The sequence below is a fragment of the Trichogramma pretiosum genome, unplaced genomic scaffold, assembly GCF_000599845.2.
Source record: "Trichogramma pretiosum strain Unisexual culture from Peru unplaced genomic scaffold, Tpre_2.0 scaffold133, whole genome shotgun sequence".
Classification (NCBI taxonomy): domain Eukaryota; kingdom Metazoa; phylum Arthropoda; class Insecta; order Hymenoptera; family Trichogrammatidae; genus Trichogramma; species Trichogramma pretiosum.
In genome coordinates, this window is record NW_019640809.1 from 169,304 (window position 1) to 183,152 (window position 13,849).

At 37.3% G+C, this 13,849-nt stretch overlaps 3 protein-coding genes across 3 annotated transcripts in view; 1 reads left to right on the plus strand and 2 right to left on the minus strand.

The window, feature by feature from the left end:
• Nucleotides 1-58: 58 nt before the first annotated feature.
• On the plus strand, nucleotides 59-913 carry LOC111694131 (gastrula zinc finger protein XlCGF49.1-like; the record flags this gene model as incomplete). Its single annotated transcript, XM_023460969.1, has 2 exons — nucleotides 59-161; nucleotides 360-913. Coding segments are annotated over exons 1-2 (657 nt in total), but the record flags the coding sequence as incomplete, so codon positions are not given.
• A 6,263-nt stretch (nucleotides 914-7,176) lies between these two features.
• LOC106653778 (myoneurin-like) overlaps nucleotides 7,177-13,849 on the minus strand; it is a 115,536-nt gene continuing 108,863 nt past the window's right edge. The window contains exon 3 of the mRNA XM_023460830.1: nucleotides 7,177-7,741. Coding sequence (XP_023316598.1) covers nucleotides 7,262-7,741 — 480 coding nt within the window. The 3' untranslated portion in view covers nucleotides 7,177-7,261. The remainder of the gene's footprint in view (nucleotides 7,742-13,849) is intronic.
• LOC106653757 (zinc finger protein 62 homolog) lies at nucleotides 8,982-10,781 on the minus strand. Its single transcript, XM_014373310.2, has 3 exons — nucleotides 10,693-10,781; nucleotides 10,505-10,616; nucleotides 8,982-10,427 (listed from the first exon to the last, which is right to left on the minus strand). Exons 1-3 carry the CDS (start codon nucleotides 10,725-10,727, stop codon nucleotides 9,084-9,086), a joined length of 1,491 nt encoding a protein of 496 aa, XP_014228796.2. The 5' UTR covers nucleotides 10,728-10,781; the 3' UTR covers nucleotides 8,982-9,083.

The following is a 13,849-nucleotide window of genomic DNA, read 5'->3' on the forward strand; positions in this document are numbered from 1 at the left end:
CTTATTTGATTTCCGTAGCACTAAATAGAAAGATCCAACGTTTAATTTAAACACCAAAATGGATAAGAGTGAAAAGAAAATAGAAGAACTTGTCTCTCAAGATAATTCAAATGAACACGACATTGTTGTTTCTGACGACAAACAAAACATCCCTGATATTTGTCAGGTAACACATCGAGACACTATTCACAATGAACAAAAAGATTATACATGCGACAAGTGCGAAAAAAAATTCGATTTCCGTAGTCATTTGAGTAGACACCAAATATCAGAACATAAAGGAGGCAAAAATTTTTCATGCGATAAGTGTGAGAAGAAATTTATCAAAAAATCGAGTTTGTCTACGCACCAAAAATTAGTGCACAAAGATCGTGAAGATTACTCATGCAACAAGTGTGAGAAGAAATTTGAAAGTAAATCAACTTTACTCAAGCACAAAAAAATATTCCACGAAATTTTCAGAGACTACTTATGCGAAAAGTGTACGCAGAGGTTCGAAAATAAACGAAGTCTGCTCTTGCACATCACGAGAATCCATGGAGATCCCAATGATTATGCATGCGATAAATGTGATAAGAAATTTGGACAAAACCGTCATTTGCTTGTACACCAAAAAACAGTACACGAAGGTCGGAAAGATTTTGCATGTAACGAGTGTGAGCAGATATTTGGACATAAATCAAGTTTAGTTTTCCACAAAAAGAAGGTCCATGAAGGTCGCAAAGACTTCTCATGTGACAGGTGCGAAAAGAAATTTGGAACTAAATCGTACTTGATCTTACATCATAAAACAGTTCACGAAGGTCGGAAAGATTTGGCATGCAACGAGTGTGAGCAGATATTTGGACATAAATCAAGTTTAGTTTTCCACAAAAAGACAGTCCATGAAGGTCGAAAAGATTTCGCATGTGACAAATGCGAGAGAAAATTTGGATATAAATCAGATTTGTTGAAGCACCAAAAGACAGTCCATGAAGGTCGCAAAGATTATCCGTGCGATAAATGTGATCAGAAATTTGGACATAAATCAGTTTTGAACAGGCACCGAAAAACCGTTCATGAACTTCGGAAAGATTACGCATGCGGCAAATGCGAGAAGAAATTTGGACAAAAAGCAGCTTTGCTCTTACACAAAAAGACGGTTCACGAAGGTCGGAGAGACTTTCCCTGCGACAGGTGTGAGAAAAAATTTACAGAAAAAAGGTGTTTGTTCGTGCACGTAAATACGGTACATGAGCGCCGCAGGGATTTCACTTGCGATAAATGCGAGAAGAAATTCGGGGTTCGCAGCAATTTAATGGTACACCGAAGAACAGCGCACGAGGGTCGCAGAAATTTTGCATGCGACAAATGTGAGAAGAAATTCGTACAAAAAGCACATTTGCTCAAACACCAAAGTACAGTTCACGATGGTTGCAAAGATTTTGCATGCGACAAGTGCGAAAGAACATTTGGACAAAAATCAGATTTGTTGAAGCACCAAAGGACGGTACACGAGGGTCGCAAAGATTACTCGTGCGACAAGTGCGAAAAGAAATTTGGAGAACGAAAAAATTTGCTCAGACACCAACAATCAATTCACTAATAGTAAATTTCATTTTGCGTAATTAAATGACCTAAAGGAAATTTGTTTAAGCCCCAAAGCGAGTATATGAAGGTGGCAAAAATTTGCTTGCCACATATGCGAAAATAAATTTGGACTCAAATCGACTTTACTTTTGCATGAAAAAACGATCCATCAAGCACGTGAAGACTATGCATGCGACAAGTGTGAAAGAAAATTTGGCCAAAAGACGAATTTGTTAAGGCACCAAATGACAGTCCTCGAAGTCTGCCAAAATTTTGAAATACATGTATGTATGCGAGAAGTAATGCAGGAATCAAAGTGTTTTCATTAAACACCAAAACGTCCAACCGATTGACCACAATATGTAATAACTAACAGTCGTAACTAACTAACAGTTAATAAAATGCACAGAAAATAATTTGTTAAGATTACGTATGTTCTATAAAAGCGACAACATTTTCATCTACGCTATGTTAATCCTCACATTTGATTTGCTGATGAGGTCAAATTTTTTGCTTATGCATAGAAAAGATGTAAAAAATAAGAATCAATTCGACAGATCATAAAAGAATTTTTCAGGAATACGTAAAGATTGTGAGATCATCAATACTATAACTTAATTCTAGAATATATTGACTCTAAAAATATATCATTTTATTTTATTTTTCACATAATTAGACAACGTAACCGTGTATCACGTCATATAATATTCAGAGCTTATTAGTGAAATAAGTTCGAGATATTCGTATATCAACTATGAATTATGCATAAAAACTTGATTATCTCAGAGAATATCATGTATCTTATAAATGGAAAGCACTGATTTTTTTTATAGAAATCGTAAACATTTACGGATAATCATATAAATGTTTTTTCTAAAATTTCAATGAAAATTGTGCCAATATTATTGTGTCTTACTTGAACCTTGGCTCACTTTCGTGGTGCTGTTTAATTTTTTTAATCAGGCTCTGTGGATCTTTATGCGACTATCAGCCGAGAGCTTCCTCCACGATTGACTCTGTCATAAAAGACGTGATCGATAATAGCAAAACCAACTTAGAAATCAATTAATAATTTGATTGAAACCAATTAGTATTTTTTACATACTATGAAATAAATTAAAACACTTCTATAGGTGAGAGAGCATGTATTAAAAATGGATGATTTTTCATTATAAAGTCTAGTAATAAGTCTAAAAATTAGTCTATAATGTTGTTATAAAATCGAGCAATTGCAGTTATGACAAATTTTTGTGATAATCAAAATATATTTAGAACAGTGTGATTCTCAGCGAACATGGAAACTTTTAATACAGTCCTTTTGTCTGTGTATTTGTTATATATTCATTCTTCTTTTACACTGAGAAAAAAAATTCATTGATTCAATAAAATATTTATTTAAATACAATATACAAAATAATTTCATTGAATTAATCCTTTTTTTATTTCATCCAACAAAATACTTAATTTTTTTTACCAAAGTTTCATTGCTTCGATCAATCATTTGATTAAATAAATAGTAAATAAAATATAAATTATATTTCATTGAATTAATGAATTTTTTTTCTCTGTGTACCAATCCACAATCTTATTTTAACGTTTGGATTTTAATTTTTCGAGTTTTTCAAAATCAAGCGCCTCAAACTTTAAATGAAAACCGCCTTTCCTATTTCGTCATACCGACGATTCGTTGCCGTGTGATCGGTCAAAAGATGACGTATTACGCATGCACCATGACCATCGCTGCCGCCCATGTGTGCGGCCGTTGGTCCGATATACTTTCTCTCGCACAGTTGCATCGTGTTCTCCGCGCCTCGTGTTTCTATAGACTCGAGATTTTTTTCGTCTCGATAGGTTAATTTCCCAAAAAAAAAAAAAAGTTCGACTCAAAAAAAAATGGACACGGAGGATTTTATAGTGTACTTTTCTCGCCTGCTGCACGAGTTCCAAAAGTTGAGGAGAGTCGGAGGCGAGGGCGACCAGAGGCGCAGGGAATTCTGCCGGCTGTGCATGGCCGAGTTCGTGAATCTTGGTGGCGCGGTGCAAAGCCTCGAGTACAAGGTTTTGACAGTTCTAATGAACTGCAGCACTCTGTTTCCCGGTCTCAGGGATGAGAAATATTTTTTGAAATACGCTCTGGACAGGCGCTCGGTGATAATGATAAGACTGCTTAGAACGGGCGGAGTGAACATACACGAGCTCCGCTTGGAAAATCGACACTCCGCGTTGCATTATCTGTCCGAGGTGAAGTATCGGAAAAAGTTCCGCGGTGATTACGTGACAAGTAAGATAAAAACCATACAGGTCATGGAATATTTTTTGAAGAAACCGAAGATAAATTATCAAGACAGTCTCGGTTATACGTATTTTCATGCGGCTTGTATGTCGGGCAACGTGTCGGCCGTAAATAAGTTTTTGAACCAATTAGGCGTGAACGTCAATATCGATACATACACGTGCTCGCCGCTTCATATGGCAGCCCAGTACAGACACGCCGAGGTTATTGAAATTTTACTGACACACGGGGCCAATCCGAATAAGCGTGACGCAGAGAAGTCCACGCCTCTTCACGCCCTCGCATGGCTGTGTCTATGCCAGTGCACCGACGACGATACTTTGTGCGACAAGAGAAAACCAGTTGATGAACTCGTTCAAATGCTCATTGATTACGGAGCAGATATGGAAGCTCGCAACTGTCACGGGCTCACTCCTCTGGGTCTGTCGGTCTGTCGATTTGACCTCGAGCTTACAAGGACACTTTTGAAGTACGGAGCGAAGATCGAAAATTTAAACGAGGATAACTTGTTTACAATGACATTCAAACCACTGGAATTGAAAAATTATCCTTTAACTTTAAACATCATCGAGATGTTACCGCTGTTGAAATCGGCTGGCTACAACTTAAGCTTGCAAGCAAGACTCAGAATGATCAAATATTGGATGAAAATTCGAGGGAACGACACCAATCATTTTATCAGCGATTATACCGGTAAGTCGTATTTCACTTTATCAATCATAAATTTATGAGGAGTCATACACCAAGTCACTCCTCTTTGCCATTTTTTTTATATAAACCACAGTTTTATGTCAATCTATATTTTCTACATAAAACTGACTTCTTTGAGCTCTAAAAAATGTGAAAAAATTGCAGAATAGTCCTTTGCATCTTTAAATAGCTTATCTTTGCTTTTTTATCCTTTCGTCACTCTGCGCAAGGTTCAGATCAGAGTTATTTAGGTGGCCATGCCTCTCTTTGCCATTTTTTTGATATAAACCACAGTTTTATGTCAATCTACATTTTCTACATAAAACTGACTTCTTTGAGCTCTAAAAAATGTGAAAAAATTGCAGAATAGTCCTTTGCATCTTTAAATAGCTTATCTTTGCTTTTTTATCCTTTCGTCATTCTGCGCAAGGTTCAGATTATTTAGGTGGCCATGCCTGATAGGAATCATAATCTTCAAAAAAGTATCCTTTATGGGCTGAGTTTTGTGGAATTTTGATTAGAGTTATAAAAAAGTTTGTATGCCAAAAGATGCAAAAAAAGCAAGATATAAAAAATAGTTATCGCTCAAAAAAGTCAATTTTATGTAGAAAATGTAGATTGACATTAAACTGTGGTTTATATAAAAAAATGACAAAGAGGGTAAATTGGTGTATGACTCCCCTTAATTTAACCGGTGAATAATTTTTTAAATATATTTTTTTCAGAGTTTTTGGAGCCCGTGACAAAAAAGATAATCATCAAGGAGGTGGTGCAAAGATTATTTTTGTGTCGCGAATATGGCTTCTATCTTCCCCAAGAAACCGAGGATCTCTTGTTAAAAAAATGCAAGTTCTTGGATCCTTTCAACGATCACTACAAGGTGTATAAACCTCGTTCGAACGTGGTTGAAACTTTGACGGACGAAGTTAAGAGCACAAAAAGTATCATGATAACCGGAGACGTTTCGCTGTATGAAATGTTGCAAATGAGCTACAGTGAGGGTTATTCGCTAATAAAAGGTATAAAAAATTGGCGATTGCCCGCAATGGACGATATCTCGTGTACGTACGTGAACATGATCGCAAAACGGCACTTGGCGAACGTTTTGATACGGCCGCACTTGGAACGGTTAGTAGCCGATCTTTTCATGACTGATCATTGCCAATTGAGTCTCCCGTACCTCGCTTGCCTAAATATTGCCGAACACATGAGCGACAAAGATCTATTCCGTTTATGCCAGAAGACAAACGAAAATCAATTACAACCAAATACGATCCGTAGCAGGAAAAGGCGCCATGAGTCAAGATCGTCTGGAGGTTCTGAACCACCGGTGCGTCGATCGCGCAGACTGCAGGGCCTTCCAGCAAGTGAAAATCACAGTTGAAAAGCTCGCCCTTCGCCTCCTGGATCTCGATCGCAGAGTTTCAGGAACAATTCCTAGTTGCATAAATCAAATCCTATAAATTATTTTTTTCTTTGTTGCTGTTAATGAAATTTATTGATATATTGTTACTTGTATAAAATTGCACGAGCAGAGCCATTCGCGCATGACCGAATTCAATGTACACATGTCAACTTGACACTTGTTGTGATATTATGCCATTTGTAAGGGATCAATGATCCATGAAAGCTATGTAAGGTTTTTGTGGAGTTCTTGGTGTAAGAAGAAAGAAAAAGAAATTTAAGAGCTCGATAATTTTTAATGTAAGTTGTTATTATTAGTAACTGTAAATTATAAATATAATTAATAGTGTAAGTTGTTTTGAAGTGGCATAATGTTTTTGGTTAAGTCTCCTATTCATGTTCATGTTCATCCTCGTGTTCATCTCTCCTGTACATGTAAATAGTGTATATTAAGTGTTATTTTAATCATAATTATCAGCTGCTATAGGTCTTGTTTAATCATGTCCTGAATATATTAAAGATATAATTGTATCAAGCATTATTAATGTTATATGACTTATGTATAAAACTTTACTGAATAAAATTGACATTATGGATGATATAATGTGTTTAGATCTGTTGATCACTTTTTTAATTTGAAAATCTACATATGATTGCAATATTATTGACAAATAAATTCTATGCAAATTTAGAAGATTATAATCTAGGATAATCTATAAGCCCATCAATAAAAAAAAACAACATAATTCAATCGATGCTCGATATAAAATTAGAAGATAAAGTTTCTATCGTGCCGAACTGTTTCACCGAGTCCTCAGGATCGTCATCCGTCATGGTACTACTCTCAGTTGCACTTGAGGTAAGGCATACACTAATTCACTCCTCTCTAGCATTTCTGTTTTACAAATCACAGTTTTGAAGTCAATCTACATTTCCAACATAAAATTGATATCGTTGGCGCTAAAAAATATGTAAAAAGTTGCAGAATAAGCATTTGCAACTTAAAATAGCTTTTTTTCTATTTTAGCCTTTCGGCATTGTGCGTAAAGTTCAGAGTTTTATAGGTGGTGAAAGCTTTCAAAAGTTGAAAAAAACACAAAACAAGAAATCTGGTCGAGTTCGAACCGGAATTTCATTTCCTAAATTATGTAAAAAGCTTCCCAAAGATGTCAACTACTGCCTGATAAATTTTTGTAATGGGTCTTAGAGTTTAACGCAATGTAGACAACAATGTGTGGCGAAAAACGTGCAAAAAAGGTCTGAAATTGGCTGTTTTTGGTGATTTTAGACATTTTTGGCCTATTTTTAATAACCCTTATCCGAGAATGTCTTTTGGCATATATCGTATGCATGTCTTGTTTTACGATGCACCGCATCGATGTATCTTTGGAGATAACTCTTAAATCTAAATGATTTTCTACATACATCACATGCAGGTTTAATATTGCCGTTACGGGCTGATTCAGTGTGAGTTTTTAGCCTATGTTCGTAGTTCACCTCTTTTGAAACACTTCCTGTTTCATTTTTCTCGCTGAGTTCACGTCCTAAATTTAAATCAGATTCTTCATCCTTCAAAATTTCTTTCTTCAGCAGCGTGACAGTTTCTAATTTAATTTTGCTTCCATTTTTATACTCATCGCCATCCTGACATTGATTGGGAGAATAAACTTCAATTTTCGCAACCGCCAATAAATTGGGCTTCATGTCTGTACATTCCATTTCGATTTCCAGGTCGTCAAGTTCATTTTTATGATTTTCGTCATATTCTTGAAGAAGCTCTTGTGTCTGAAAAAAATAAATTATTAGGAAAATTTCATCAATGATAGTCAAACGTAATTATTAAAGCTTACTAAATTTTCTTGCCGAAACATCCCGTATTCAACATTTTGAGTAACGGGTGTTGCGTCAATTATTTTGTAATCATTATTATCATTGAGGGGCTCATCACGAGGCTCTTTTTTCACTCTCAATTGGATTTGATAAGATTACATGATTATGTTAAAATATTTTCATATTTTCATACTCAAAATAAAACTTACCTAATAGTAGGATTGAATACGTTGCTCGAGTCCATCTTGCTGGCTGGAAATGTTATTTGCGACTAACTCAGTTCAATAACATTTACAAATCATGATGTGGGAATTGGAACTAGTATATAAACGAAGCAACTCAAGTTTCACAACAACGGGACAATTACGTTATCGATCTACCTTGTGAATAATAATTATTTTTCTATTCATAATATTTTATTTTCAAAGAAATCAAAAAAACATGAAAATGAATTCATTAGCATTAATTATTTCATGTTCTAAAAAAGTGGAATGATAATAATTTGTCCGCATGAAGTGAATTCGATCAGTTGATCATGGAATTGAAAAAACGGTTATTTATACTCTGAGTCACATCCTTTAAGAAAGCTAAATACTACCTCACAAGCTGACAAATTTGGCTCGGCAGCAATACTTTCGTCGTTCGGAGCAGCCGAAAGGTCGAATCTCACAAGATTTGCCACAGGACGTTACTTTGACGCTCATACCTCTGGCTATTTCCAGAGAACCTGAATTAGACTCTCTTCCTCTGAGTCGCAAGGGGAGGCTGCAATGATGGTAATTCGTGTACGACGGATGGTGATAATAACGGAGCTTTGGAGTTCCTTTCCGAAGAACCACGAGAACGACCCAACTTGACGTTGAAAAAGCTCGAAGAAGATATGCCTTTAGTTAGGCCACCGGCTTTGCGCCGAGACATCGTACCACAGCGAGAGAGTCGAGTCTGAAAGCGACGATATTTCATAAATTTGAACAAAATATAATTCTCACAATAGCTTGGAGAGATAGCAAGTAACATCGAGTACGAAAGAACATCCATAAAACTTGTAGTGGCCGCGACTTCTCAAAAATAAAGAAACGAGCGATATTATAAGAAAAGCGCAGAACCCTCGATTTCGGCAACTTTCCCTGCATTGGAAGTTTTACGTGGACGTTATTTATATCTTTCCATATGTAAATAACATAACACAGAGATATTCGTCATATAATTAATAAAATTTATTAATTGAGTCGTCTGAAGAGATCTTGATCTTACATTTGGATTTGTAACTTAATTCAACATAAATTTTAAACATTTATTAGGTCTGATTGCGTGAGCGGTGCGTCGCATCGATGTGAGCTTTAAGATTTCTTTTTTGTCTGAATGTCTTTCCGCAGGTCTCGCATGAATGTATGATACCACTATGCGACGATTTGACATGCTTACGGAGTTGAGTTTGATATTTAAATTTTTTTCCACAGAAATCACATGCGTGGGTGATTCCATTGTGTTCCGCATCGATATGAGCTTTAATACTACTTTTCGCAGTAAATTTCTTTGTGCACACATCACATGCGAAGCCGGTTCCATTGTGCACAGCGTCGATATGCCTTTGGAGATAATACTTTGTTGTGAATGTCTTTTCACAAATATCGCATGCATGTCTGACACTATTATGCACCGATTCTATGTGGATTTTGAGATGATCTTTTCGAGTAAATGTCTTTTCACAAACATCACATGCATGTGAAATACCATAATGCACCGATTCGGTGTGGGTTTTGAGATGACTTTTTTGTGAGAATGTCTTTGCACACATGTCACATGCATGCCCGACTCGCTTGTGCACCGAATCGATATGAGTTTTGAAATAACCTTTTTGTGAGAATGTTTTTTGGCAAATACCGCACGAATGTCTGACACCATTATGCACCGAATCGATGTGCTTTTTGAAATTACTCTTGTCTGAGAATGTCTTTTGGCATATATCGCACGTGTGCCTTATTTTACGATGCACCGACTCGATGTGGGTTTTGAGATTACCCTTGTCTGAGAATTTCTTTTGGCATATATCGCATGCATGCCTGACTTCATTATGCACCGACTCGATGTGCTTTCTGAGATTACTCCTGTTTGAGAATGTCTTTTGGCATACATCACATGGATGCATAATTTTATAATGCACTGAATCACTGTGTATTTTAAGATTACTTTTATTTGAGAATGTCTTTAGGCATATATCGCATGAATGCGTGATTTTACGATGCACCGAATCGATGTGCCTATTGAGATGACCTCTAAGTTTGAACACTTTTCCGCAAATATCACATGCAGGTTTGATATTGCCATTACGGGCTGATTCAGTGTGAGTTTTTAGCCTATGCTCATAATTTAGCTCTTTTGAAACACTTCCTGTTTCATTTTTCTCGCTGAGTCCACGTCCTAAATTTAAATCATTTTCTCCTTCCCTCAAAATTTCTTTCTTCACTGACCCGACAGTTTCTACTTTTATTTTGCCTCCGGTTTTATACTCTTCGCTATCTGGCCATTGACTTGGAGAATAATCTTCTATTTTCACCACTGTCAATAAATTGGGCTTCATGTCTGTACATTCCAATTCGATTTGAATGTCGTCAAGCTCATTTTCTTGAAGCTCTTGGGTCTGAAAAAGATTAAAGTTATGAGGGAAGGATCATTAAAACTTAACGGCTACAGTCGCCAATAATTATTAAATCTTACCGAGTTTTCTTGAAGAAACCTTTCGTACTTGACATTTTCAGTTACGGGTATCGCATCGATTGTTTCATAATTATTTTGGGTAAGCAAATTATCACAAGGCTCGACTTTCACTCTGAAATAATATTAATTAGATCATAAAATTTCGTTTTAATATTTTTATGACTTCATCCTCACAAAATAAAAATTACCTAACAGCAGCATTGAATAAACCACTAGTTTCCATCTTACTGGTTAGAAATGTCTTTTGCGACTCACTCTGTCAATACTACCGTTACGAGTCGAAATAGAACTCAAACTGATCTCAATAATATTTACTAATCATGATATGGGGAAATAGGAATGAATATAATCGGGGCAATATTACACTCGATCTGCCTCGTGAACAACAATAACTTTTCCACAAATAATATTTTAGCACGAAGAAATTAAAAATTAGAAATCAAAAGTTAATTTCTTATAATTGATAAAACAACGAAAAAAAGGCTAATGGCTAATCGTTTTTTGATTATATATCTTCCGGTGTGAATGTAAAGTCATAAACTACCTTTTACTTCACACTTGCCATCAGCCTCTGGACTATTTGTCACTTGTACTTTTAAATCAATCGATTTCATTATGCCCAATGCGGTTACTTCCGGTAGTTAATCTGAATAAGATAATCGGACAAATAAGACACTTGTCGCAAGTCATATCCAAGTTTACTTACAAGTAGACCACCCCAGCTCCAGGTCATGGATTCGCTCCAAAATTTTTTTTGGGGTCTCCTGGTACCCAATACTAAAGCACCTTGTGCTTAGTTTGATCCAATGGGCCTTAGGGCCCATTTTGTAGAGGATTTTCCACATTATAAACAAATCTTTGTCGAATTATCTATATCGAAATAGAAGTACTTGAACGAAAAATTGGGACGATCAAATGTTTTGAAATTCTTCAAAGAATCTGCTTGAATTTTTTCAGAATTTTTGGGACCATCTTTCACTTAATTCAAGAGGCCCAAATTTGACTCTTTTTTTATAGATTTTAGGGCTTCTTAAAGAGTTTGATAGATATGGTCCCAAAAATTCTGAAAAAATTCAAGCAGATTCTTTGAAAAAATTTAAAACTTTTGATCGTTGCATTTTTTCGTTTAAGTACTTCTATATCGATATAGAAAATAACAAAGATTCTTTTACAATGTGGAAAATCCTCTAAAAAATGGGCCCTAAGGTCCATGAGATCAAATTAAGCAAAGGGAGTTTCAGTATTGGGTACCAGGCGATCCCAAAAAAATTTTGGAGCAAATCTATGACACGGAGCTGGGGTGGTCTCCTTGTTAGATTACAATCAATATGTAGGAGGTAGTCGCTCTAGAGCATCGAATGTGGCCACAGCCTACTGGTCTGCCGCAAAATCGATCCGCCCTCGTCACTGTCACTTTTCGATGCGAGTACATACTAATGTTGCTACTAATAGAAAATATGTAGTATTAGAAAACTATCAGAAAATATGGCCGATTCTCTGGGAAATCGATTGGTCAAAAAAATTTTTTTTCTGCAAATATGAAAAACTTGTTGTATTTGATGTCAGATTTGTCCCAAAAAAATTTTAGAAAAATTGGGGCCTTGAAGAGTAAAACTCGCATCTTAATGCATGCACATGTATGGTCAGTACAGGTTACGACGCCGCAGCGTGAAGTGATTAAAAGTGAAGAAAAATAAAAACCATTATACATTGTATAAGTGGCAGTGCGTGTGAGTGGGTGTCGCGAGAATTAAACGATATCATGTCGGCGTCCGATGAAAAATCGCCCGGAGGCTGGGACACAATTAATCATCTCAATGATAGATCTCGCGACTATCCGAGTAACTACTTCTGCATGAAGAGATTGAACGGCTTGCGCGAAGAGATCGATTGGGAGGCCGAAGACCTGCAAGCCGAGCTTTATCGTCGATTTAGTTCCGCGATCGACTGCTGGTCGGGCGAGCTTCCAGCCGATCTCCGTGACGTTTTTCGCAGCGAAGAGATCGATCGGATCCTCGCGGGGGCCGTGATCGCCAGCGAGACGGACGACGCGCGTCACAAAAACGGATACCGAGTCGTGTTCGGTTCGTGAAGCTGACCGGCTACAGAGACAATAATCGTCGTTCGGCGAGTCCGCGTCGCACCACCGCCATACATCACGCGGCCAGACAGCTCGACAAGAAGGTCGACTAGCTCGTCGACATCGTGTCCGATCTCTTTGAGATTTACGACCGGTACGACGTGAACTACACCGATGAGGATGGCTTGACGCACTTCCACGTGGCCTGCGAGTTCGATCGTCACGCGGTCGTCGAGAGATTCCTCGCCCAGAGAGATTCCGCGCCGATCTGTCCAGCTTCGTTTTTCCCACCGAGGCTCACTTCGACGAGTGCTTCCAATCGTACAGCAGCAAACGGCTCGAGTTCAAATTGAGATTGGCCTCGGGAACGATGGCGGTGTTGGAGCGTCTGAAGAAACGAGGATACGAGCTGGATCGCAGCCAAGCGACCTCGATCACGAAATTTTTCGCTCGGCGCGGATTGTTCGAGACGACGAGGTCGCATCTCGAACCAAGTTGGTACGATATCGACGAAGAGTTCGCGCGGGAAGCGAAAAAGATAATGATAAGACCGGGTCAATCTTAGGACGACGATGATGATGAGGATGATGATGAAGATGAAGATGACGATGACGACGAGGAAGATGTCGAAGATGAGGCGAGTCTGTCGCTCTACGATCTCGTCCGGTTACGACTCGAGGAGGCTGAAAAAGTTGTCACGTCTACGGATTACTTGTGCTTCTCGAAATCGAGCAAATGGCGGGACTTGTGCAAAGGGTCGGTCGAGGCTTGCGTTGCGCATCTGTGCGAGAAACTGTCCGCGAGATTTTTCCGTCGATGGGCGCTGGATCCTTTCATGGAGCTCACGCATTACCGGCTGCCTCATCTCTGCTCCGACATGGTCCTTGAGAACTTGAAAAATGAAGATCTATATCGCATTTGTTTAGCAGCTTCGAGTCTAAGCTAGAGATGTCGATCGGCATTTTTTTTTTTTTTTTTTTTTTACTTTGAAAAAGTTGAAAGATTTACATGAAATTTAAAAATGATTCTATGTATTGTGTTTGTACAAATTTTTTATAATAAATAAGTATAAAAAAATGAATGATTATTTTGAAATTCAATTTTGTGTGTCTTTAATATTATCATTTTCTTTTTTGATTTTATTTTCAAAAAAAGCATTGAAAAATTTCACATTTTGCAACTGCCCTTATTTTTTAATCATTTTATACGCAAAATTTATTTAGCCTTCGTTTTGAAAAGTCTTGTGCCGTGAAAAAGATTTACCA

What these genes read in the sequence shown, in the direction of transcription:
- LOC106653757 (XM_014373310.2), bottom strand. Translation starts at nt 10,727, where the DNA reads ATGGAAACTAGTGGTTTATTCAATGCTGCTGTTAG. An exon ending in TTATTCAATGCTGCTGTTAG is followed by an intron (nt 10,617 to 10,692) that starts GTAATTTTTATT and finishes ATATTATTTCAG; the next exon opens with AGTGAAAGTCGAGCCTTGTG. An exon ending in GGTTTCTTCAAGAAAACTCG is followed by an intron (nt 10,428 to 10,504) that starts GTAAGATTTAAT and finishes AATCTTTTTCAG; the next exon opens with ACCCAAGAGCTTCAAGAAAA.